General features: G+C 36.6%; 1 protein-coding gene across 10 annotated transcripts in view; it reads left to right on the top strand.

Moving 5' to 3' along the window:
* CPEB3 (cytoplasmic polyadenylation element binding protein 3) overlaps positions 1 to 27,943 on the top strand; it is a 93,656-nt gene that overhangs the window by 57,946 nt on the left and 7,767 nt on the right. For 5 of the 10 annotated variants that reach the window (XM_074590531.1, XM_074590525.1, XM_074590527.1 and 2 more), the window contains exons 5-9: positions 1,202 to 1,225; positions 5,970 to 6,137; positions 7,982 to 8,071; positions 26,204 to 26,322; positions 27,646 to 27,760. In XM_074590531.1, the coding sequence (XP_074446632.1) occupies positions 1,202 to 1,225; positions 5,970 to 6,137; positions 7,982 to 8,071; positions 26,204 to 26,322; positions 27,646 to 27,760 (516 nt within the window). The remainder of the gene's footprint in view (positions 1 to 1,201; positions 1,226 to 5,969; positions 6,138 to 7,981; positions 8,072 to 26,203; positions 26,323 to 27,645; positions 27,761 to 27,943) is intronic. The other 5 variants (XM_074590526.1, XM_074590528.1, XM_074590529.1 and 2 more) reach the window with 1 other exon arrangement.

A 27,943-nucleotide genomic window follows, 5' to 3' on the forward strand; every position in this document is an offset into this window, starting at 1 on the left:
AACTAGCCACAACTGATCTGTCATCTAATTGCTGGCCAAAGAAAAGTAGGTAGGGAAAGCTGAGAATGTGGCTATGAAGATGGAAATAGAAAAATGGGAAGACTGGAATGTTTTATGGTAGATGACACTTGGGATATAGAAGGAGGGAGTGGGAACTAGATTAAGTTGGCTAAGGGGGATTGTAGGGAGAGCTAAAGGAATCACACCTAAAACCTGGGCCTGTAGGGCAGGGCTAGAAGGCATCATGTTGGTTTTGGAAATAAGAGATGGGGTTGGCAAGGAGGAGGAACACAAATAGTATTGCGATGAAGAGAGAAAGACACAAAACAAGGCTCTGTTACCTATTGCCTAAGCTCACTTTCTGTTGAAAAGCTACCTGATCCGTAGCCTTCCACATTTGATTACCTTGGAAGACCACAGATATCTTTTGTGAGAGGCTGAAGTCCCTGTGTGGAAGACACTGTTTTCCAGATTATTTTCTGGTATTCTAAAGTTTCCGATCAAAAAATGCTGCTTTTTGCATTTCCTATTATATCACAAAATATGTTTCTGTGCTTGCACAACATTGTGGATTTTGTCATTGGTGCATGTCTTATTGAAATGCCGTATTAATTCTGGTAGTTATAAAGACATTTTGTCAATCTGTTTTTATTTGTCTGAACATACTGGCTATTATGTTCATATTGTTTTGGTAGGATTTTAGTATTTACAGATGGTTAATTATTTAAATTGAAACATAATCAGAAAATATGTTCTCCACAACTAATTAATAAAATGCAGAATGAATTATTTTAATTAGGATTACTGTTGATGATGTTTATTGCCTCTTAAAACCATAATCCTAAATTATTATTTTATAGTACTGTAAGTCTGATATGCCTGATTTTTTTTTAATACCTTTGCTATGTAGAAAACTTGCACAGCAGGTATGTTCCTTGGGTTTTTTTCTTGGGTTTTTTTGTGGTTTTGTTTTTGGTTTTGTTTTTTTTTTTTCTTCTGATTCTCCCCTCTGGCTGGGTCATCTTCAAACTTTTTCTCTTGACTTGGGTTGTTTGAATTTCATCTTGCACTTTTTGAATGTCTTTTCCTTCTTTATGGTGGGAGGGGAAAAAGAGAAGAGATAGAAGCTACCTTTTCTTTGTTTTTGGAGGTAAATCTAATGACAGCTGTACCGACAATTTTCTTCTGTGTTTACATGCAGCCAGGAGCTATGGGCGGAGAAGAGGTAAAAGTATTTATTAAATGTTTTGTTTGCTGAATAGTGGGAGAAATAAATATTTAGTTCTCTTGTGATAAGATGGTGTTACCAATTTTAACATTATTTGGTTGATCAATTGCTTTGTATCAATCTCCTATTCTTCATTTGCAAAACATCTCCCTTTTAATAGCAGATTAAAGCAATGATGATCTTGAGCTGATAACTTCAAGTGTGTTGCTACTATCAGTGAACTGGAGGATGACTGAATGTAAAAACTCTCTCATGATGCGTATTTATGACTTTAAATCTCTAGTGTTCCAAAAAAAAGAGTGTTTTCTGGTTTGTTTTGGTTTGTTGTTTTTTTTTTATAGAACTGCAATGTTTAACTAGTGCATTGAACACTTCAAAAATATTTTTTTCTTAGATGAAAAATCTTTCATTGCATATTACATTGGATTGCCTTAGGTAGAACATTGTGAATACCAATATTAATAATTGTCCTCAACAGTGAATATTGATAATAATAATAATCTAAAAAGATAAAACATTTGAGCACATTTTAACTTTATTTTATCATAGACAACCCTTAAAAACTAAAAGCAGACTGAAAACATTTTAGAAATGTACAGTGCTGCATATGTTTATTCTGAGAGATTAATGAACATGGCCAATAGCAAGCTTGCTGACTACCAAGAAAAGTACTAATGTACCTTACATTTATGGTCTTTGTTGTAGCTTACACAGACTGGTTTTCTCTTGGGAAAATAACAGTGAAGATTGCAGCTTTTATCAATTAGAGTTGGGCTTTTATCAATTAGAGTTGGGCGGTGCCACCTGCTTGGGGCATTTTGGCATTAAACTTCATTTTATCTTCTGTCTCGTGTATGTTCTGTGACAGCTATGCATGTGACATCGCTTCCTTTTCAAAATGTAGAATTTGCATCACATTTGTGAAGAAGCTTGGAGACAAATGTAGGCATCCAAGCAAGCTGATAGCGTATAAGTAACTTGTAGTTTGTACATATGTATGGATTGAGGCAGTAGGCTGTACAGTCTGTACTAACACAGTTTGTAACACAGAATTTGAGCTTATTTTGTTCAAAGCTGACTGGTTTTAGTGTTTATCTGATAGTTGAAACAAAAATAGAAGATTTAAGTTTTCTCCATAAAGTTACCTTCCTAGTTTGCCCACTTCCAGAAAAAATGCTATTGTTAACAGATGTGGAATGCATCCTTACACTTTCTGAGTGCTCTCATGGTACTGAAACAAATTGGAAAGTATGCGGAGTATATAATATTGTATACTCTCTGTGCATGTAAACACTGTTTAATTTCATTTTATGATTGTGCAAGGGTTTCCAGGTTGAACAAATGGCACCAAAGTAGGGAAGGAAGGGGGGAATCAGTTGGGCGCTATTAACTTCTTGCAACTAATGTTTACTTGTAGAAGTGAAATATAATAATGTGGCAATAATTATGATGAATGTAGTGTAGGCTGTCTTATACAAATTGTAGTTACGACAAAACAGGGCAAACAAGTTCTGAATGTGCTGGACTTTCAGATTTATTTTTTTTTCACTGTAACAAAAAAGCATGTTTCACTCAGTATTTGTTTCCTGTGTGAAATTCAGGCTTTTCTATAGTAACAAGTAGATTTTTGTGTGTGTATGCGTGTGTCTTGTCATTAATGTTAGGGATTTTGTGACTTGTCTTACTCATACGATCTTAAAGTTTGTGATATTCATGCTTTTTTATTACCTTGAATTTCATAATGTTGTTTCAAGCTTTCTTAATCTAAAGAAACATGAAATTCTACAATAGACTGTTAAAAAAAATAATGTGTTGTTTATCAAATGTTCTCATATATCCTTCTCTATTATTGTTTTTACCATTGTGGTAATAAGCAGAGTACCTGGAGGCAAATCTGTGCAGGGACTCATTTCATGTTTATTATACTCGGATATTTTAATTAGTCTTTGATTCTGTCACTGTGACTAAGCATCTTCAGTGAGAAGAGGTTTTGTCAGAAATTTCTTGGGGCTTGCCATAACCTATCCGTTCTCTATTTGATCTTCTGTTTTCTTTGAGTAAAGAGGTGAGCGTTTCTTTGTAGGTATGCTTAGAGCTGTTGAGTCATGTTCTTCTAGGTACCTTGTTTTTAACTTTTACAACCAGTTTTTCAGGTACAGATGTAAGCATAGCTATGGGAAATCAACCCAAAATCTATTCTGCTACACTGAAGACTTAGAGATGCCAGGGAAGGGGCGCAGAGTATAAAAACAGGGCATTTAGTGATGCTTTCCCATAATACTCTCCCAGAGATTTGCCTCTGGCGGTTTCTTGAGGTGATGTCTCAATATTTATTGCTTCAGAATGGATTTTTCTCCTATTCTTGCTCATTCCCTTTTCTGAACCTACATAAACTTCTCAGCATCTTAAAAAGCCTGTTGCAAGGGGTTCCACAGTTTGACTTGCTTTCAGCCTTGCCATGTATGGATTGTGTTCAGTGCACTTTAGTTTCCCCTTACTGGAAGACACAGTGAACAATCATTCCCTATTAGCTTGTCCATATGCTTTCCATTATTTTAAATGTATACTTTATACATTTAACTCTATAGTTGACTTAAGTATAAAGTGTTAGATCATCTTTTGCATTTACTTAAGATAAGTACAATGCTTGCAGACTGTCAAGCATCTGGCATAAGAGGCGATACCTTGCTTTTTAAGCTGCTGTGCATTTTTGTTATTTCCTTCAGAACTCAGCACTTACTCAGCCTCCTCTATATACATGTATTTTAGTTGAACACCTTGTTCTAGTACCTATTAATTCGATATGTCAGCTTCTACTAATGGCCCGTGTTCTTATTTTTTACAAGAAGGTAGGTTGGGGGTGTGGGAATTAAAAGATTATTTAGCGTCTTAGTAATGTCAATCTTACGGATGTTTTCAAATTTCCTACTTTTCAATGGATTTTCTGATTTGATACTTTTACACAATTTTAGCCTTCCTAATTATTATTTCTCTCATGCATGTATTCTCTTTTATGCTGAAATGCATTATGTTTATATATGTGCATCACCTGTTTGCCATTAACGGAATATTCATCAATAGTCTTTCCTGTTTTATGCTCTAAATCCACTATTTCTGACTAGTTGTACTAGACTCTGAAGAGTAGCATCTCTAAGTCCTTCTCTGATTGTGGCATTTACCCTGTTTTTTATGGTGGTGATTAGAAAGCACAGTAGGATTTTTGCTTCAGTGGATTTCTGTATCTGTGATCTCTGTCAATGTTGTGCATTCAATATATTCTTTCTAATCACGACTTTTCTAGTACCCAGTGTTCATAAAGATATCAGGCTGGTGTTCTGTGTCAGTCAGACCATCTTTCCTGGTTTTTATTTGTTAGCTTGTTTTGCATATATAGGGTAGCTGCTTCTTTTTGTAATCTGTCCTTTAGTACTGGAGACTCCTTTACTGATATTTTCAGTGCATGCATTTTTCTCACTAGTGTCCCTCTGCATGTCTTGGTTTTTCTCCTTGTCCCTGGTTTTTTTCCCTGTACTTCCCTGTGCTGCTAATACTGGTATGGTATCAATTCTTCCTTAGGTCTTGCCAGAAGTTGGTTTCATGTGATCCACTACCTTTGAATTTAATTATGTGCCCTGCTATTTGTATTTGTAATTAGCCCCCCTATAAACTGTTTGTATCAATTAATTATAATTCCATGCCTGGGAGCAATCTCCCATGATATGAGGGGACATTTACCCTGTTCAGAGTTGAGATGGGGGTTCCCATTTATACATCTCTCTACGTTGCAGGATTTATTTTTCAACTCAGGTATAGGGAATTATTAAATTCTAAAGATGGTGTGTTCTGCAGCATTGCTTACTTACAGACTTTGATATTGCTTTATCTTCTGGGTTAATAGATCTGTTCTTAAGATAACGTGTATACTTTTGTAGTAATAGCAACGAGTTAATTGCATCAGATGACCACAAATAAATTCTTTTCATTAACAAACTGAGTTGCAGCCATTTATGTTACTTTTTGTTAACTCATTACTGAAGGGGTGTTTTAACACTGAGTAACAGCTTGACAGGCTATCCTAGCTAACAACTTTTTTCTTCAAGTGCAGGTTTTTTGTGGTTTATTTAATAAGATTTTAAACTCTTTTTTTCTTGTTAGCGAAGCTTCTTGCTTCACTTACATATTTAATATCCACAATACAAAGCTTTTCTATGTTTATTTTGCTGTTTGCCCCCCTATTCAGACTGAGCCTCTGTTCACTTGAGGAGGAAGTGATGCAGCCCTTGTGGTTAGGACCCTGTAAAGCACTCTGAAGGAGACTGTCCTGCTCTGCAGTGCAATGGCTTGAGGGATCTGCTCTTTAAGATCGTTCCTTCAAGATCTGTTATGGAAGATTTAAATCTCTAAGAATCGGTCTGAAATGCAAATCTTATAAAGGTTCTTTCTATAGCTATGACACACAATTTTATCAGATAACTTGTTGGTTATCATTGCTAGCCATTTGCAAGGATTTGCTTTAAAGCTAAATTAGGTTTATTTTCTTGTAAGGATAATATAATATAGGCTTGGAAAAATAGAAGCAATACTAATGAATGTCCTTTGGCTAATTGGACTGCTTAGCTGGGCCCTTTAATGCAAAATTTGTTAAAGCAAAACTGTAAAAGGAAAATATAACGTCTTTTACTGAAATATTTAATTCTCCAGGAAATAGCGTTAATTATAGATACTACAAAATCTGTTACAGGTCGGTCTTCACTCTTTCCTTTTGAAGATGGCTTCCTAGACGACAGTCATGGTGATCAGTCTTTATCATCGGGTCTCAGCTCTCCAACACGCTGTCAGAATGGTGAAAGAGTGGAACGCTATTCTAGAAAGGTGTTTGTTGGAGGTCTTCCTCCTGACATTGATGAAGGTACTGTGAATAAGTTACATTGGTGAGATGTGGGAATTGGCTTTCATGTAATTACTTTAAAAAGGGCAGATTTCCATTAAAAACAAATGTATTTTCCCAGGTATGTCGCTTGTAGTGCCTGTGGCATTATTTAAAACAAACACCACCACCCCCTGCTTCACCTCAGAATTTACTTGACGTTCTTTTATACTGTAGATCAGAAGAGATGGAGACAGAAATAGCAGGTTTTCTAATCTGCAATAGCAGCATGTGTTTCCATGTATGTGAAGCTGAAAAAGGGAACTTAGTGGGTACTGTCACTCCTCCACAGTCTTTCCCTGTTCTTTTCAAAAGATGTGGTTGGCTTTAAGGCCTTTGTTAATACAGTCCTTACCAAAATAAATCAGGCTTTAATCAATCAGCTCTTATATCCAGCATATATGCAGAGCTCAGTTGACAAATGTGGGGCGATTAATATGGTTACAAAATAAAAACCAGCTTAATAGGGATGGTCAGGTTTTTTCTCAGTCTAAATCACTATTTGCTCTACTTGTGTGTGTGTGCCTCCACACACCCTGACTCGCAAACCAAAATTGTGACAGCTTTTGTTGTATTTTTCTTATTATAGATGGAATCCACCACTGTCTGCCTTGAATTGGCATACACAGGGAATTTGAGGATGCCTTATAATGAAAAGAGAGGGATCTCCAAATCTGATCTACTAAATTGAAGCCTAAGCCACATGCAATTTTAATAAAGAAATAGTATAAGTTGCCAATCTGTGGTTTACAAACAGCTCAAATGCAGTTCCCATGTCACATGATGAGTTGCAGGACTGTTGATACAGGGACTGCTGGGTAATCTGAATCCCCAGCTGTGAGAAGAAGCAGGCCAACAGGTACAACTGATGTGAATGATGCTGGGTCAAAATCAGAATCAAAATACACGCCCAGCCCATTCTGCGAGGAAGTAACATGGCCACTTGGGAGCTGTCACCCTCTTCCATGAGAGATCAATTCCAGTAACACCTTTTTCCTTCAGCTCCTGAGTTATGCAGTATGTGTTTTGTGACTCTAGTTGCTTGAAAAATCTGACGTGCAGCTCATGGGGTCAGATAGGTTGGACGTATCTCGAACAGCAATCAAAAAATTGGAAAACTACTGCTTTTGTCTTCAGCCTTCTCTCCTGATGGATTGTTGTTCTGATTTATCTAGTATCACATTAGACACAATTTTAAACTAATTTTTTCTTTAAAGGACATAAATAAATGCATTGAGAAAAAAGATTTTTAAAAAATAAAATACTTTTTTCTGAAGTGCTTGCATGTAAGCCAGAATTGTGCTATACGATAGTTTGAGATGTGTGTTCCACAGTATTTCTAAATAGATGCTTAAAAAGCAAAGAAATAACTTGATAATTCAAGGCAGATTTCCAGAGGGGACTGAGGAAGGTGAAATCCCCAGAGTCGCATGACCTGATGCAGCCTGCTTTCTAGGGTATGCTGCAAGGAGCGGCCATGCCAACATGTAGCTCCTCCTTCAGTCCCATGTGGCTGCATCTGACCCTGCTTTGTGGCTATAATTAAAAATAGACCGCAGCTGAAGCATATTCACTTCTGATAGATCATGTTTGCATTTAATCCTGCTGCAAGCTTGCATTAGTGGAAAGTAAAATTACTTTTTTAAGCATCCATGTGTAGCACAGAGGTGAAAGAATATTTAGATATCCTCTATGTACGTTATTGCAGTTTTCATTGTTCTTAACAGGTGTAGAAAATAGACTGTTTGTTTTTTGAAGTAAGAATTTTTACCTTGCCGCTGTCAGTCTTCAGATTCTCTCTAAGGTGCCTCCTTTGTTTTTTGTAGATGAGATCACTGCCAGCTTTCGTAGGTTTGGACCTCTTGTGGTGGACTGGCCTCACAAAGCTGAAAGCAAGTCATATTTTCCACCTAAAGGTAATTAGTTTAAAATACATTTATGCAGGCTGTTCTGGTAAAAGGAAACTACGTCTGCAATGTGGCAATCCATTACAAAGAAAAGATTTGACTCTTTATGATGAATTTTCTCTCTTTCAATAAGTGTATTTTCAGCAGTTGTCGTGACGGAAAAAACACAGTTCAATGACTGAAATGTAGTCCTGTATGTGCACTGTTTCAGCAAGCCTGGAGTCCTTGGATTAGGCCTGTTTATACTAGGCTTACTTTAGAAGGCAAGTTGCAGAGATTTCATAGTGCTGATTCTGTTGCATTTTGCATATTGTAGAAACTATAGGAATAATAGCTGGAAGTCACAGGTAGATCAGGTACACAGTATTTTGCAGAGAAGTGTGAGTCCGCTTTGTGCGTGTCCTGACCTAAGAAGCTGTGATCCTGCTTGGAACCAGGAGGTCTGCTTCAGGGCGCACCGGGTGCTGAACCACAGCCCCGAGCTCTGCTGAGAGATGGCTGGCTGGCACCTGCACCACGGTCACAGTGTTTCTGGGCTGGAGCTGATGTGGTTCTGGGTGGCTTAGAGTGCGTGCAGGTGGCGCAATTTCGTATCTGTCAGCGAAACACTGTGCAGACCTGTTTTGGTTGAGAAAGAGTAGTTTACGGGAAACCTGTTTGGGAGAGTTACTTGGCTAAATCAAATTGCTCGTATTGTATCCTAGTCTCTCCTATGATTTTGTATTACACTGTACACATTCTATTCTCAGTCACACATGCCTCTTGCATATAGTTTGGGAGGTCACTCATGATCTGAAACAGCATGATGTTATACACAGAATTTCTGATCTATCTGTTAAGATTTTCTGTCCTCACTGACCCTGAAAGCTCTTAATTGCTCATTAAGGCCACTGATAATTTTGGCAGAACAATGGGCTGTTCAGTCAGTGAACTAGCTAATCCCTCAATATTTTGGTAGGTATATTTTGGCTGCAAAACCCACTTAAATAAAAGCTAACTTAATTTATCTGGAAGCTTAAGTGCTGGAGGCGAGAGAACTCTGTGACAAATGCTTGCCCTGTAAATGGTATTTGGGGCACTTAAAAACAGAAGAAAACCCATACATGCTCCCTCTTTCCCATTCCAGTCTCACAACTTGGTCTTGCTGTCAGTAGTTGTTATGCAACATCTGTTCTTAAATTTAAAAACAAAACAAAAAAACCCAAACCAGCAACAAAACACCCCAAACCTGAAAAAAACCCCACATATTCCTAAGGACAGTTGGTAAAATATATGATTTTCCCTTTTTTATTTTATTATTAAAGGTCTTAAGGGTCTTTTTGGCTAGTGAATTCTGATTGTACCTTCACTTACAAGTTTAAAAAATAATGTAGTAACCCCAGCTTCTCCTTGTCCCTGATATCTCCTAGTACTTGCCATTTTTTTTGTTCTTATTAATTCCATAAGTAACTATTCATGGTAGATCAACATGGGATTTCCAAGTATGATTTTGCTCTGTATCTGACAGTGGACTAGTTATGCCTCGCCAAACTTGTAAAAATGTTTTTGAGTAAGATCTATTTTAGCAGAAGACAAGGGAATGCAGCCACACTTCTATTTTTGTCATGATTCTAATATAGGAAACAGCTTTCAAAATCCCTGCCAGTTGCCCTGAATGTCTGTCTGAAAGTGCTAAACAACAGTCAATCCCAACTGTTCCAGATTTATTTATAACTGACTTCTTAGTTATCAATCAGGGCTGCAGCATCATACGTCCTGCGTTCCTGTCTTTGAGATTCACTTACAGTCATGTTAAGCTTGGTAGGTCAAATGTGCTTGGCTTACTCTGATCCCACATGGACAGCATCTGCATAGAAGACAGAATGTCATTACCAGGACTCAAAGGGTAAAGTTTGAATGTGTGTTATAATTGTTTTTCACAGCTTTTTGGTCTGTTTTATTTATAGAGAGTATTTCTTCTCCAGAGTTATTATGGAATCATTGACAGAAGTACCACAATAAAATGCCTCAAAGGCTGGTTTTCATCAGAAGTTCCTTTAGAATTAAAATTAAGTAATTTCTTTTTTCTGTTTTGATGCATTATCAGGCATTTCTTTAAAAATACAGTGAAATGAAAAGGGATATTTCAAATTATGCTTGATACAAAATTCAGTGACATGACTTATTCAGCTGTCAAATACTCATGAATTCAAATGTTTTCTCCCTTCCTTTTTCTGGATAGCTTCTTTTCCATGTTGCATTGCTAGTCTGTAAATTCTATGATATTTTGAATATGATTCTTTCAAATGGAAAATATGTCCCCCCCCAAAAAGATAAATTAAATTATAGAGGAGAGAATGAGATGTTTTTTGTGTGCTAGCAATCTCAAAGGAAAACAAGAAAAACGGACGGCTGGAATGCAGTGGGGATGATGTGGAGGCTAGTCTTTGTTCCCACGTTAATAAAAAGCCTGACCTACAAGGCTTCTCCCACCTACTTGAATGTGCCCTGGCAGTAAAATTGAACCCTGCTCTTTCTGAAAATATGCCATCACTTCCAGACAGACTTTAGTGTCCTTTTGATGGAGAGCCTCTTTCATTACTCCTTCATGTCTGTAGGGTCAGACCAGCGGGCAGTGTCTGGACTTGTAACAAAGTTCAGTATTTTTTGTTTGTTTGCTTTGGTAAGCATTCGGTTAGAGGTCTGGAGCAGACAACATCAGTAGCTGATGCCATGGGTCAGCACAGTCAGCTGAGTTTCACACTAGGGCAGTTTTACATCATGGTTTTCTGTCTTCCTAGTTACATCCAGGTGATGTCATCCCTCACAGACCTGAGTGTATTAATACAGACTTCCAGTATCTACTTATCTACTGGTATAATTTATTGAATTTGTGGAATGTTTACTATGTTGGTGCAATATATGAATTCCCTATAATCGCACTATATTAGGAGCACTTTTTTGATATTCTTATGGGCAGGAACAAAAGGCTGCAGGAACTATTAGCCGTGGATAATATGATCAAGCATAAAATCTGAAAGATTAAAATAAAATGTTGCTTACAGTCTAGTGACCCCCACCACCCCCGAGGGCTTTATCTGGTTCGTTTAGTGGGCAAGTCAGGCCATAGATGTGTAGTCAGTTCTAGCAAGCCTTATTTAGCTGATGTATTAGTTGGTGTGGTTGACTAGCTTAGGTGCAGTGGCATGTAAGCTGTTTTCAGGACTAACTGGGGCCCAGAAAAACTCCTGCAGCATTCAGCTTGAACAAAGGTTTTCCTGGATTGGGCATTCTGAGCAGTATGGTGTCACCAGAGGTCCACTTAGGCACATTACCTCAAGTTTAGTGCTGCACCTGATGGACATAAACTGGTTGTGTGCGAAATGCTGAACTGCAGTCTCTGGCATGGTGAGTTATATAAGGCTTATTTCAGTGCAGTGCCAAGGTGATGGTGTTGGGCCTTGGGGGATCGCAGATCAAGGTGGATGTGTCTGCACCATACTCCTCAAGCACATCTATACTATCCAGTATATTTTACCAGATATTGTATGTTTTTGTTATCTTTACTGAGTCTTGCCTGACATTACAGAATACGCTGTGAGCATCTGTTTAGGAAAGCGATCTGGCTTGCTAAATGGTTGAGTTTTTGTTATTATGATGACAAAACCAAAATCATGATACATCAAACAGCCCTTACCAGATGTATTTGTTGCCAGCGAGCTCAATATTTACGTTACTGAGAGAAGAGGGACCGGTGGCACCCAGCTGTTTTGTCACTGAAAGTGTATTTTATGTACTTGGGCAAGAGAAGCTGATAACAGCTGACAATGTGTATAAGAGGTTCCTATTTCTAGTTCTGAGCATCTGTATTATTGCCTTAACATTTCTTTTTACCCCTCCTGTGCATTGTAAAGCTTAGCACCATGTTTTTATGTTGGTGTCATCCATTAGGTGATTTTAATGCTTTGCTTCTGAATAAGGCCAATTCATTCCCATTGCCTGAAAAGTCTTTGGATTACATCCTTTGGCATCTGTTTGGATATGTTAGTAACGGAACTGGCAAAATTATAAATGCCATGTGTTGGTCTTGGGTAAGCAGATGCCCAGTTTGTAATGTGTTTACTTGGCTTTCACCACAGAGTACTGGGAATTAAATGTGGTTTGTGGCTAAGTATTTTTTGAGTACCTACGAGATGTTGAGAAATAATGAAATATGTGCTAAAGAATGTTATCAAATGTAGTTACACATTACCACGACACAGTCTATTTCTCTCTGGCAAAATCCAGATAATTTATATTTTATTGAAATACAAATTGATGGGTTTTTTACTTATTTGCTGGTCTGCTGAGTTAAGCAATGCTTTTGCTAACTACAGTAATTTTCCCCCCCTTTTTTTTATTAAACAGATGGTGCCAACTGTTTCAAAAACGTTCTTCTAGGTTTTTTTAACAGATTGCAAGCTTTAAAACAACTTTTTAAGAAGTCTTTACTGATTCTTTTCTTTGTGTTAACTATGATTTTTTTTTTTAGCAATCACTAAAAACTGCACAATGTATTTTAAAATGACAAAAATTATGTAACATCTTCCTCTGTTTCTTTCCATTTAGGAGGACTGATGTTTGGATAAAGATGAGATTTAGAGTGAGAAAATGAAGCATGGCAGAGCTTGGAGATAGGATGGGTTTGGAATGGGAGGAATGCTTTGGCTTTACAATTGATTTAGATGTGTGGTGCAGCAGTCTGAGCCTCTTGTGTTCTCCCTGTTCTTCACTTAGTTATTCGATAAAAATAAGCACACTTGTCCCTGCTACCCCACAGGGGACACTAAAGGTGAACAAGATCTCATGAAGAAGCAAATAGTGTATGCAAAGTTGCACAAAGTAACATTATGAAGTGATTCTCATGCTTTAATTTAAAACAACTGGTGGGACAGACTGTATGAGCCTTCCTGATGGTAACGTTAGATGCGAACACTGTTGTTTGTAGTCTTCTGGCTGATCTTGATTTCGGGGATGAGAACCATTTGCATGGCTAATTCCATTGTCACTGCAGTGGCAACAGTAGCTTCTGCCAGAGGAGAAAGAATGAACGGCTGCAAGGAGAAAGTATGGAGTCATAATTTTAATTTCATCAGCCATATTCATAGGAAGGTATCTGGTTTGTCCGAATACAGCAATCTGTTGTACTGAAACTAATTGCTTTAGCTTAACTGATCTAATACCATACCACCAAAGTCCAGCTTAAAAGGCCTAGACAAGTTTTGTATTTTAAAAACTGAAGTCAGAGATCATGCTGCTTGCTAGAATGGAAACTGACATTCCTGATCCAGAAATACATGGTATGGCAAATACTGATGCAAGATCTTTTTTAAACTTTGTCTGTTCCAACACACACATGCACAATATCAGTCTTTTACCCATTGACATCTGAGGCCCTGTATAGAATTCATAGTCCCTGCGTCTTCCCACAGCATGGCAGCATAATCCCAAATCAATGCAATTCACAAAATTGCGTGGTAGCAAAATGCAGTACATACTGACCTGCTCTTCTGTAGCTGTGTAACTTCAGCTTGGTTTTGTATAGAATTTTCTTTTAGGTTTTTGATTACTTTTGTTTAAGCCTCCCTTTGTAAAGCTCTTCACACTATTTCCTTTCTTGTCCTAATTGTTTGAGGGTTCTTCATGTTTGTCCTGGTGCCTAAACCATGACAATGTTGTACTGATAATGATGATTTTAAAATGTCTGTCTTTGAGACTGCTGTGCCAGTTATCAAAGAGCATTCAAGGAGCTTGCTTCCTATCAGAGAATCTGTGTCCCTAAAACTATGCCATTTGCAATTTCTTTTTCTAGGGGTAAACAAGAATCTCATGAGGCAAAATAAATTTTTGAGCAATCAAGCCTAGGCAGAACAAGTCTGATTCTGAAGTAGTGTTGCAGGACTATTCTCTCCCAGCTTTCAACAAATGATACTTTCTTTCGGAATTGCTAGGTTGCTATTGATTTTATTTATTGTTTTTTTTTATCCCTGAAGAACCACAATTTTTTAGCAACCATTTGTTGATGCTTCTTCAATCAGCAATTAAGGAATGGCCAGGTCTCTTCAGAAGGGGCTCAGCATCCATAGTCTCCACAGGATTTGGTAGTAAAGGTGTTTCTACCTGTCAGTCTTACTAATTGCTTATGACTACAGTAACCAAATAAGTAAATAAAGGCTATTTATCATGAGAAGTATATAATGATTGTAGCCAAATATTCCTAATGTAGTTCAGGTTATTATCGAAAACCTTTTTTGAGAGCCAGGACTGTGCAAGTTTAGAAAGCGTGGGTGGTGTAGGATTCAAGAATGAAATTTGGGCTTCTGGGTTCTAGTACAAAGTCATAAAGCAGAGTAAATCCAACCCCAGCAGCTTCTGTCTTCTTTGTTAGCGTAAACCAAATGTTCCTTTAAGAGAAAAATCTTATTTTTCAAAAAACAATTTATCCCTTTCTGCTTACTTCCCTCTTTTCTTTATTCTCCTTATGTGATGTCAGAAACCTTTTCCCAATCAAGAAATGACAAATTTGATGTAATGCCCACAATTACTGGATTGGCTCCTTTTCAGGGCTGTTTTGAGGTGCGGGGGTGGGGTTGGGAGGGGCAGATGTTGGGCTGCAATTACTGATAGTGGCTCTCAATTATTATTCTGTAAGAACTGATCTTGCAGGACCACATGCTTGATAACACCCCGTAAGACACTCTCCTAAGTGGGATAGTCTCTTATGAGATTCTATGTAATGGGACAAAATAATATTATTTTCTGCCTATAACACAAAAGAAGGCTGTTGTCAAAACTTAGAACTCTGTTTTATGTTATGGTTTGGGGTTTTTTTGTCCTCAAGAATTTGTGGTTGAGTTTTAGTGTACAGGAGCCTTGTCTATGCGTAGACTTTTTTTTTTTCCGACTTTTTTTTTTTTTTCCTTCCTCCAAAGACTTCACAGTTCTTAAGATCTCTCTGATAGGCTGGAGTACATCCTCAACAGTGTCCTGGCATTTTTGGTAGTTCTTTTCTTCAGATGAATAACATTTTTAGTATCAGCAGCCAAAACACATTGGACAATATGATGTCTATGTACTGTAATAAGTTTGTATGCGTATAACAGGCAAATAAAGGACTAACTTTTCTGGTTTTTGAAGAAGTCATATGGATTTGGGGCTAATGTGCCATACAGGAAATAAATGCAGTAGCTCTGCATCACCTAGGTTCCTCGTTATTGCTCAGCAGATTATTTAAGCAGGAAAAGTTTTGTTGCCTCAAAAGTGAGAGTTCAAGGGCTGTGATAGTCCTAGAGTAGCTTTTCCAGTGCACGTTGCTAATGTGATAAATTTTAGTGTCAGATTTACTTGTTATGCACAGGAAAATGAAGATTTTAGTATTTGGTACCTGAAGACGAATAAAAGTCTACAGTTTCTCATGCTGCACTTCTAATTTGCTAAAGAAACAACTCATTTTTATACTCTTCCTCGCTAATGTGCTAGTCCCCAGAGTTTCCAGAAAAAAAGTTATAAAGACAATTGTGTGATGTTCTGAGTTTTAGCCTGGACGTGCATCTGTCAACCATCCTCTTTCATATCTGAATCTATTGGAAAGTGGTTTATATAATCGGGGGGTTGACTGCAATAACCATGTAACTTCATTTTACAGCATTAGTCACAAATTGCTAGAAGAGTGTTGTAGTCATAATTGTTCAAAGGCTCTTCAGAAGTTTTTGATAGATGCAAAATAGCTTTCTTACACCACAGAAGTCAACGTGGAAGGTTGCTTTGCTGAATTCAAAATGGCATTAAATTCTAGATTTCTTCTGTTGGGCTATGAGATTATTGCAAGAACACAGGATGTTTCATAACTCGGCCAGCGGTCTCATCAAAAGGCCTTCAATTTCCCACAGAAAAAATTCAGGTTTCTAAGAGACTTAATTGATTTGTTGGTAGCAATTAAAGGATGTGTACTTTCTGAGCCCTTACCATGGTCTGCAGTCCATGTATCACTTTTCTGTTTCTGTGTTTTGCTTTGACTGATGGGCCAGGTAGTATGTTGCATGATGAGAGATACTTAGGCCACATGCATTGCTTCCAGCATCTCATCTGCACCTACTGGTAGGTGTTTTTCATAAGCCTCCTGACTCTTTAGGGAAAACTAAAGGTCACATGTTGGAGTTGCATAATATTCTCTTTCCAGAACAGTCTTTCCATAAATCATCTAGACACTTTCCTGTTGGTCATGTGCCAAAGAGGGAGGCTGTTTTCTCTCACTTGCTGCCTGGAAGGGTTAAAATTGCAATAGGATTTCTTATACTTTACACAAACTATTTTATTAGACTACATTGAGTTAAGTCACAGTTGATATTTAAGGCTTGCCTCAAGGGGATTGCTGCTTCCAAAATCTAAAGAGCAGCTGACTGGAGTCTGGTTCATGCATCTACTAATCACTACTCATCATCACAAGCTTTCAATCAAATGCCCAGTTCAGTAGGTTCTGTTTAAATAGCAATTCCAAGCATCCGCTTTCTGGACTAACTGTTGGACGAAATTTGTTTGGGCAGATGCTGAAATAATTGAGCAGGATTTTTCAGTAAGACTTACCTGTGTATAGTGCCTGTATTTTTTCTTCATTGTTGTGCAGCTGTTACCTGTAGTAAAACTTCTTGAAATCCTGACTTATTTAGACTAAATATACCTCTGACTTAAATGGAAAATAGACAAGTGTTTGGTTAAATGATGCAGTAATCTAAAGAACTGATGGTGGCCAAAAAAAAAAACCCAAACCAAATTTCAGACAAGTTTACCAATGTCTCTTTTGGACAGAAACAGGAAATCTTAAAGATAGCCCTTACTAAAGAATGCATTCTTTTATGAGTTTTATGAATATTGTATGAACTCGTAGATTTTTTTAGGAGTAGGTCCTGAGTATTCAGTATTCTGCAGTATATAGGTAATTGACACCAACTTACATGCAAATTGAATATTTTTTTAATTTATTGGGCACTTAATTTTAAGAAAGCTAGACTTGGTTGTGACCACAGGTTTTAAATCGTAGTGTTCTAAAAAATGATCTCGAAGAGAAAGGAGGAGCCCTAGGAATATCTTCTAGTAATCAAAGATGAATCTTACAAATCGTCAGCTATCCAAATCAGGGACAGGGTTAAGTTGAAAATTTTTACTGTTTTAGCTGCTACTTCAGGAGATACAGATCCTCTTTTAAAGAAAGCTTTGTATTTAGTGGAACAGAAGCACATAGAGCTTGATGACTGACTGACTTACACTTCCTAAATCAGAGCACTGAATCATGCATTTTTAGGGGTGTGCATCTCTTTGTCATTTTTGTGGATGATAAATAAATGTATTAGACTGTGACATATGGTATAGTAATTGAGTGTGCATGTATATTATACTGCTTATATCAAACTGAGTCACTGTGAGTACCTTATACATCACACATGGCCTACTCAGGAGGTAAAAATACGGTCTGGCATAAATTCCCACTGGATTTTTAGCTACTATGAAATGTCTGTATGGGGAAGAAAATATTAATTCTGATTGAGAAGTCTCTTATTGATGATATATTTAAATAGCGAATAGATATTTAAGCTAAAATGAAGTATATTAGATAATTCAATGTAGCTACTGTTTATACCGAAATTTTGCATAGGATAATGGCTAAAAAACTCCTAAGCAGACTGAAATATGTTCCTTCTTTGCTACTGTCACTTCATAGTGCACACATAAAAGAAAAATGCTGCTAATTCTGATTTGAATGACTGTCAGTTCACAACATCTAGCTAAATTTTCTTTCAAAACCCACTAATGCCTAAGATACTAAAAGAGGTTTAAGGCAGCAACAACAGAGTGGAGAACTGAAAGCGTTACCTGGAATTTGAACATACCTAAGTACAGAAAAAGCTTTCCATCACTTATCTGTATCTGTAGGAAGTAACCAGAACACTTTTGTCATATAGAAGCAGTTAAATGTTTGTCTGATTCTCATTAATCAGTTCTAAAGCCAAGAAGATTTTACTGTGGTTCTCCCCCCCGTACCTCTTCATTTAAATACTATTTTCATTAAATGTTGCCTTTTCTTTTGTTTTGTAAATGGAAATATATGAATTGATCTGTAAATATTATGGGCTCCAGGATAAAAGCAGTCCTTTGAATAGCTTTATAGAGGACTTGATAATATTTAGTGCTATGTCTTGTTTTGCTAATCATTTATGAAGCAGCAAATTATTCTTTCAAATCATTGAAATAAGTTCAAGGGGATGATTGGTGGGGGGTGGGGTGAAAAGAGAGATTCTGTACTAGCACTGCAGCATATTCACTGTTTCTGAGGGTCACCTAAAAAAATAAGTCATTCCCTACTCCTGACCCCTGATCAGTTGTAATCATTTCATGCATTACAAGCTCGCGCTCTCTTTATAAATTCCTGTAAGTGTTATAACATTCTGTTTTCCATTCCTAGAATCACTGCAGTGATGCCCACAATTTTACCCCTAAGATAATGATACAGTAATATAAAATTAGTGTAATATCATCTGAATATATAAATCAGCAATTTATCAAAGGTGATATCCCAAATTACACTTCTGTTCTCTCAAATCAGGGGTTAGGACTGGCAATAGGAAGGTATCAGGTGCTGGAATGAAAGATGCTGTGGATACCTCTGCCCAAGGCAGCGTATATGCCTCTCGCTGATTTCAAAAGCTAGAAGCAGCTGAGAACTGGTCTCTCTCAGATGTCTCAGTGATGTGGTTGGTGAAGCGCAGATTATCGGTCTGCTTACAGGAGATTTAGAATCATACAAAATCAGGAAATACATTGCTGGCTTGATCTATCTAAATGACACTGGGCATCTTCTCCTTTTGATTGAAGTTCTTTACTTTGAATGAAGCTCTTGACAACAGTCCCAAGTGTTCTGCTGTATCACAGCTCTAGTAAGTGCTGTTTCCTTTCTTCTTTGAAAGTAAATTAAAAAAAAAAAAATTAAATGAAAACCTTTTCTAGTGTAAACCCCAATTAAAAATAATTGACTGGGGCTAAAAACTAGCCTGGATTTTTAGACCTTTGCTTTCTTCCCCTGAAAATCTTTGTGTTGAATTTATTTTACCTCCTGCTGATGCTACGCATTACACAGAAGATGAAATCAAGCAGACAGTTTATATTTATCTAGAATTCTTCTATGGTAATGTTGCTTGGACTAGAATTGGAAATTGGCTTATTTGCAAAGAAGAGTAACAGGTTTTGTTTAAACTTGGAAACTGACTTCTTCTCAGCCATCTGCTCAGAGTAAAAGCAGCAGCCGCAGCAGACCTGACCCCCTCCAGACGATGACAACGAGCTGCTCTGCCCAGAGCAGTCACCATTTCATGTTGCCCTTGAAAACCAAAATTGAAAAATTCAATTCTGAATTTAGTTGCTTTTTTGGTATTTATGATGTAAATGCATGCTTTCTCATGCTGCTGACCCAGAAAACTTACAAAGATAGCTCTTGCCTCATCAAAAATTTAGTCTTTGTCGTATGATTAATTCATGTCACTACTTTTATAACTACAAGAAACAAGATTGTATGTTATAGTCTTTCTTTTATGTTTTTATACCCTTTAATTCTGATTTATAGCTACTATAGATCATGCTGCAGTCTGAAGTCTCAAGTTTTAAAATGGCTATGACCTTTGAAAGAGGAGACAACCCTATAAATTTGCTGTTGCAATGTTTTACGCTAGTGTAGAAGTAAAATGCCAGATAAAAAGAGAGGCTTTCATATGCCTGTAGAATATTTTTTTAGTTAAAAATAAAAAAAGGCATTTCAATGTTTTCTTTTTCAATACAGGCAGGACAGGACAAACTGAGATGGCATATGTATACTGGGTTTTTTCCCCATAAGCGGCGAAAGTCTTGAAGTATTGATGACTAGCAAATCCCTTCTATTTCTTGACATGTTTTGTAATTGAAAAGACTTTATAAATCATTAGCTCTAGATAATCACTACAGCACTATCAAAATATTATCCTTTCTATTCAACATTGAAGTACAGAGGAAACACTGGGGCACCTCTCCCATGTCCCAAAAATAAAGTATGTCCTCATGGAGCTTGCAGACATTCTGTGGGTGGGTTCTTGTTTGTTTGTTTTTTTCTCCATTTAAATTGAAGATGTGGGGGAAAACTCTCCATAATATTTATGACAACATAGCAGGTTTCAAATTTCTCTGTTATTTGTGTGATGGAAGATCATTAAGAGTAAGGGTTAAATGTTAGTTTCCATTCTTTTGGTAATCTCAGTGATGTGGGCTATTTAATGGTAAAACTGGAATTATGAAGATACGCAGTTTATTTTACAGAAGCTACTGATACAGAGCCTCAGTTTTCATTCAGCTCTTCCATACGATCTGCTTGCTTGCTGACTTTTCTTGATATGCATCTTGTCTTCTGTTTAACGATGTACGTTCCACTTAATTGCTATTTAGATTCAGGATCCAGTTATTTTTCAGTGGAACTGAGGATATGGAGTATATACCTTTAATTAAAACCACACAAAACCTACCCCAAAACCTGTCTTTAATGTGGCATATGGGGAATTTCTTACATATCAGACTACTCAGACTTGTCTGGTACTCATGAAAAACATGTAAAAATGAACAGGAGTCTCGCTGTAAGATGCTAAACTGTTCCCATTTCTTATACACCTTTTCTTTTTTAGAGAAAAGAATCAGCTGACAGGGTCATACACTGCCATTTAAAATTAGACTGACTAAAAGAAATTCATCTTTGCAGCCCTGACTAATACATAATTTCACTCTTCTGCAGTAGCTAAGTGAGATTACAGCCCTTTCTATTTTGAGGTTTCTTAAGTATTTAAAGCCTTTGATGTTTTTTGAAAATCCAGTCATGTCACTGCAATGTTTAAAAGAAAGTCTGCGTTTTTTTTTAACGCCTTGGATTTTTATTTTTCAAAAATGAGTTTCATTTTTAATAGTTGTTTCATCTTTGGATTTAGAAATGTGTTTTATTCACGTTCAAAGCATCTTCTAATAAGATTACTAAGGGTGACTTTGAGCAATGACCCTTTGTCACCACATTAACTAATTTAGAAATTTAGTTCACACTGTTTCTAAATGTTCTTTTGTGGTGGGCTTTTAAAACAAATTTATTCTAAAAGTTCCAGTAAATACAACCATAATTCAATTCAAAACTATTTTTAAAAATCCAGAAAAAAAATAAAAGAAGAAAGTGCTATTTATATTTCATGAAAAAATTAAGTCTATTTAAATCTACTCTTTGGAGGTAGCTGTCTCAATCATCTAAAAATAAACCCAAAGACATGAGACTAGAACATTAATTTTCTTTGCTGGTTTAACTCTATCTTATTTTTTACATAATAATATGAGGTAGATATATATATTGAAAAATTTTTATATGAGATCTTAGGGGGATGGTAGATTTTAATGTAATCTTGGAGCCTATAAAATATCAGAAAGGACCCTGTCTAAACTTTAAAAACAGAATGAAAGATTATATGCTTCAAAGGTAGTTTAACTTTTTTCAAGTATAAGCAGTCCTCCCATTTGGCATACGAAATGAATACGTGTGACTACCCAAAGACTGTTCTGACTTGCTATGCAGTATGTAAAGAGAAGAGAGATACAGTATATGATAGTATCTTGTGTTTCAAGTGACAACCTTGCTTCAAGCTTGTGGGACACAGCGTATAGGCCAGATTTTCCACTTTGTTCTCAGCAAGGTTAGGTGAAATTAGACCAACTGGACTAAATTATTCTTTCATATGGAAATTGTGTCACTGTTCAGATGTCAGAATGGGACACGTACAAAGGAGCTTAGTTCTTGTACTGCTTTCCATAAAATAATGAATCCTTGAGCTCAAGGTTGAGGAGCCCTGAGGCTGTGCTTCAAATCTAGGGAAATTAATCTCCTCATCTTCCCTCTGCTGTACCCCTTTAAAGGTTGTAGTGACTTTTCTTACAGCAGAATATGTTGTTGCCTTCTTCCAGTGAATTGAAAAGTACAATGTTTATTGTCAGCACTACAGTGATGTGTTGTACCAACAGCTGAGAAGGAGCTGGATTGTTTCTCATCTGCCAAGAAGCCATATATCTGTGTATATAGAATATTCAGCTGTTGTCAGGTACCTTGCTGTTTTCTGGGGCTTCAAATATCTTGCCTGTTTTACTTGTGAAATCTGAGTCAGGAGCTGTCCCCGTTGAGTCCTCAAACCTTTAGACTATTTGGGCAGGTAAGCAAGGGTCACTGCTGAATTTTGTCTGCAAAATACTACCACAGCATGCTACTGCCAAGAGCTACCAAAATCCTACTGTAGAGGATTAAAATTTTGAAATTCATCAAATCTCATACTTCTTGGAAAAAAAACCCATATGCTTTAAGTCATATGATACCCTTGATGCACAGAGAGAACAACATGCTGAAGCATGCAATGCTGACAAATATGAACCAACTTTCACCATCTGCTAAAAAATTCAAGTTATTTGGATTAATACATTTTTGGTTTGGAAACATAGTCTTATTAAGTCTACCTCACCTACTGTCTTTAAACGTAAAGTAAGTTTCTTTTAAACCTAAAACCCCTATAATTGATCAATCTGAATGTTATAAGTCAACTGGCCGTGCACTAAAGCCTTTTGGGGATGAGGCTCATCTCTCATTGTGTGTAATAGAAATAGGAATAGAAATACACAGTACAACAGGATGTAAGGCCTGAAGTAGAAATTTTTAAGAATTTCTTCAGGAAGGATTACTCTTAAGAGTTTTACAAAGTTATAGCCAAACTTAGCATTTAAAAACAGCTGACAGAAAAAGAAAATTAATTACTGTTAATTTACACATTGGCATGCTGTTTTTTCTTTAAACTGAAATTTTAAAGAGGCTGAAATTATCTTGCACAAAAAAGTTATTTCATTATTAAATCGCAGCTAGTGTGAGATAATTCTTTGGCAACGTCTGTTTTGGCATGTGTATTTTCCAACCTCATTTTTTATACTGGAACCTGAGTTCAGAGTGTATCTCCTGCTATAGAGTTCTAATTAAATGCAGTGCATCTATGGAAGCGCCTATTTGCTTGTATGAACAAGCAAATGCAGCTCTAAATAGTGGTACTGTGAGCAAGAGGGTAAGTCTTCAGCAATAGCAATGCCTAGCACTTCCTACTGCACATAGGAAGGAGCTGCACCTTTCAGAATTTAGGTTTTTGCTTCCCTATGCGATTCTAGAAAATGAGTACAAATATCTTTAACTTTGGCAGGTATCTTTCTTGTCCATATCAGCTTCTACATGATCCTTATACGATCTGAACTTCTGTTACATTGTCATTTTTCATTTCAGTGTAATCGTCTTTTATTCTCGGCTATCAAAAGTGCTTGAATAATTGGAATAGATGTGCAATCAGCAGGTTTTGAAATAATGCTGGACATCATGTCATGCTAGTCCAGCCTGCTTGCTTTTCTGGATTAACAGAAGACTGCTGCTGTAAACTGCTTACCTGCCTTTTGTCAGAGGGCCCATGGAGACTCCATAGCAGGCAGGAGAGTGTGTTACCGTCACAGAGGTCTAGAGAAATGAGGAGGTGTTAACTTACTAAACTTCATGGCAGGCACTAGCCCCAGGTTAGAAAACCGAATTCTTACTAACTTGGACTACTCTTGTAATCTATCAGCCAGAGAAAATCAACATGTATCTGGTTATTTTTAACTGGTTTGGGAAATTATGCTCATATCATTTACTTCACCCTCATAATGGCTGTCAGCTCCAGCTACCACAGATGTAACCTCTTACTGTGACCCAGAAAAACCTGAAAAAACTTAATAGAACAAAGACGCATTCCAAGCTGTTGCCCAGATTTTTGCTAAGTAATTAAGCCACAATAAATATTTCCCAATTTTCCTTTTGACTTTATGCTAAAGAAACTTCCAGTATTTCGTGGGTTTAAGATTATAAAAATCTGAAATAGAGAAAATTCTATTTTTTAGAGTTCAAGTCTTATGGTCTGGTCAGAAGATGAATCCTAAATGTTTAAATCTATTTAAATATATAGTAAACCATTATTTTAAAGTATGTATAAATGTACATGTATTCTTATTTTGATTTCATAGTACTGGAATGATCTGCACTGCATCTTCTGTGAATTTGTCTCCCGAGGCATTTGTTTAAGGCACGGATTGGGCTGAACCATAAAGTGTGGCCAGTTGGCTTTGGAGGTGTAGTTGCCACGATAGTCTTGTCCACGTATCTAGTTTTCTGACTGGGGCATTTTATAAGGCTGAAAGAACTGCTAAACTAAAGATACTTTAATTTGTATAAAGTTTTTGCACTGATTATTGAGTATAATCTGAACGGATGGTACAGAATGAGGAAGTGGGTGGAAAATAAAAAGAAGCTAAAAGTGATAGTGATTACAAGCTAATTACTTCCATACTCAGTTAATGCAATTAGTTTTGTAAAGTCTAAAACTAAAATGTTGAAGTGAAGTGTGTTTATATCTTTAAGGGATTGCTTTAAGAGAATTACATCTGCTAGAGAGGAAACTGATGTTTTTACTCAAGAAGCATTTCACTTTTGGTATCTTTAATCTGCTTCAACTCTAGCTATGTAAGTTCCTTGTTCGCTAGCAAGAATGATCTAACTTTTGTTTTCTTGGGCAACTCAGTCTTCCTAGATGCATTCTGGGCTATAACTGTGTTGTTAATAAAAACTTTTTTTTGCCTCTGAAAACAAACAGATGCATAGAATTTAATATTCTTTGAGAAGTCATGCAGGACTAGAGATAATAGGGTACGAGGTAATTTGGTAGATAAGAACTCTACAGAGGAAAACAGTTTTTCAGTGTCTATCTTATTTTTCTTATTTTTTTTTATAAATCAGTCATGTAGTATTTATCTAAAAAGGACACGCCAAATAGTATTCAGTTAATAATCAGTGCAAAATTATGGTAAGTCACTACTATATTAATAGCAAATAGACTGTATAAAGCTGTATCAAAGGTTGTCATCATTTAAATATGGTGTATCATCACGTAGGCACTTAGAATCTTAGGCAGAGAAAGTCTAGCAGTCCCTGCTTAAACTCCAGCTGCCTCTAATTGCTGCAGATTTTCTGAAAAGAGGTAGCCCGTAAGACACACAAGTGCTAAATTGTAAAGGTCAAAGCCAACATGTTCACATTCAGTGAGAAAACTGAGTTGTTCTGATTATGGAGCAAAAGAGCAATGGATGCTCGATAGAAAGTCCTCTTAACTGAGCAGCTGTATTCAAGTCTAGCAGCCAGGCTTCAGCTGGCTTTGCCTATTGTAGAGTGTGCTGTATTAGTTCACTTCTGAGGTAGCAAAAGTATGCACTGCTTGGGTCAAATCTTCATTCAAATTTAACAACATTAAGTAAAACTGAAGAAAGCTTTCTTGCCAGCTGCATTCGGAAGAGCACTGAATGCCACACACACTTAGTTTTACGGGCTAATTTAAAGTCCTAAAATTCTGAATCACTTGGAGCAATTTTTATGGGACTTTCTTTCATTTGAACTGCTTTATTTAAATATAAATAACAACAGCATGTCTTCGACTCATAATAAAACACAATGCATGCCATTCTTTTTCGCTCATGCTTACTGTTTTTAGGTGGGCATTTGTTTTCAGAGTTAAGCATGTGAGCATAGGAGTCTGTTTATCTGTTTACGTGTCCACTTTTTTGACCCTTTCTTCTAGTATTTATTCATTGTACATAGTAACCAGAAACTTGGTGCCTCCATTGTAAGATGACAGTCACATCATCAGATACCACAGATACAGTTATTGGATAATATGAACCCCTTATTCAGCAGTGTATATTCTCACTGCTCAAAATCATTAATTAATCAAATAAACATACTCATATGCAGTGAAACACTCTTTTCTCCATTTCAGAATCAATACTGTATGAGGGTATGATTTATTCAGTGAATTTAATTTATCAAAACAGAAAAAATTATGAAATTTATGTTAGTTTAACAGCCTTATCAGTTATTTGTAATTTGTATGTCTTATTCACTTCTTGGATTTGTTTCCTTTATTAAAAAAATGCTTTATAAATTAATTTGTTCTTTTTGTTTCTTGTGCCTTTATCTTTTCCAAGGTTATGCCTTTCTGCTGTTCCAGGAAGAAAGCTCTGTACAAGCTCTGATAGATGCCTGTCTGGAAGAAGATGGAAAACTCTACCTGTGTGTGTCGAGTCCCACAATCAAGGATAAACCAGTAAGTAGCTTATGCCATGACACTTGTCCTGGTTGCTAAGCCATTTGCTCTTACTCTTTTCAGTTAATAAATAAATAAAGAAATACTTACAGTATTGTCTTGGACTTACGTGTCCATTTCCTGTTGCTGTCCTTGCTGTTACATAGAATTGACTTTCTGTATCAGCGTAACATGGTTTTAACGTTTGCTTCTTTCTGATAAATGCCATGTTCAATTAACTTTTATACTTGGTACTTCTGGTATCGCACAGGAGTATGCATCCTTTTACAATCTTAGCTGTGAAACAATCAGGTTATAATTTTTTCATCTATATTATTTGAAAGAAAAGAAAGCCTTATGCAATGAAACGAAAAAACTTAACACCTCCCTCAATTAAAATCCAGATAGCTTCAAATGTCCCCTGTAGTTTATTAGGCTCCTTAATTATTATTTTTTCTGCATGCAATAGCTAATCAATTTATAATTTAGGTCTCATTTACCATATATAAATTGCAGGGTAAAAACAAGTAACGCAGACAGCTGTAGCAAAATAGAAGACATACCGTAACCTGTTTCTATTGTTCACATCTCTAACGTTCTTTAATGCTAGTCACTTTTGTGGCTATGTTTACATACAGACTAGATGAAAACTACAGACAAATATGAATAGATAAAAAACGTGCTGCCTTTTAAAAATACTGTTAAAAAGCTTGCACAGATAAATAAGCAACGCAATATTACAGTATAGTGAGTCTGCTTACATGATTTCTAGGATCAACAAATGGATGGATGAACAGCTTTATCCAAATAACTTCTGAGCAGGTTTTTTTCCGTTTAATCTAAAGATTTCTTATCAACTGCGTTGCTTGCTGCTTAACAGAAGTGAGCATTCACACATTATAAAAACTCCTTTTGTATCCAAGCACAGAAATTAATTTTATCTCCACTCCTCTCAGTGCTTTAAAATTTGTGGATCACAGTATGTGTTTTCAGGAAAGCCAGAAGCCCAAACTGCAACTGTAATTGCATATACATGGTAAAATGTTCCGAAAGTCCTTTCACAGATTTCTTATTATAATGGCGACTAGAGACAGGGAATTAATGAGGTAGGAGTTTGCTATGATGAAATTTAACTCAAGCCTGGCCTCTAGAGGTGATCAATGAACTGTCCACCTTCTTTCAAACCCAGATAAACTATGTGCTAATTGTTTTGGTGCTTATACCAACTATTTACTGCTTTTGCTAAGATAAAATTATATTTTTAATTATAGAAAGATATGGCACTCTTTTCTTAATTTTAATTGGATTGTCAAGTTCCTCTACTGAAAACAATCCTTAACACAGGTGCAAATTCGACCTTGGAACCTAAGTGACAGTGACTTTGTGATGGATGGGTCTCAGCCTTTGGATCCAAGAAAAACTATCTTTGTTGGAGGAGTTCCACGGCCCCTCCGAGCAGGTGAGTGGGAAGGAAACATAGGGCATGTAGTCGGGGGTTCCAGATTAAGCATAAAAGAGAAAAAAAGATATATAGTAAGTGTAAAAGAGCAGAAAATATGTCCTCTCTTTTCCAAAGATCGTAGCTCCCTTTCTAAGTCAGTGAGTGTCTTCCTGTCTACAAAATACAAACTGTGAACATTTT

Source organism: Larus michahellis, chromosome 6 (assembly GCF_964199755.1).
Source record: "Larus michahellis chromosome 6, bLarMic1.1, whole genome shotgun sequence".
NCBI classification, from domain to species: domain Eukaryota; kingdom Metazoa; phylum Chordata; class Aves; order Charadriiformes; family Laridae; genus Larus; species Larus michahellis.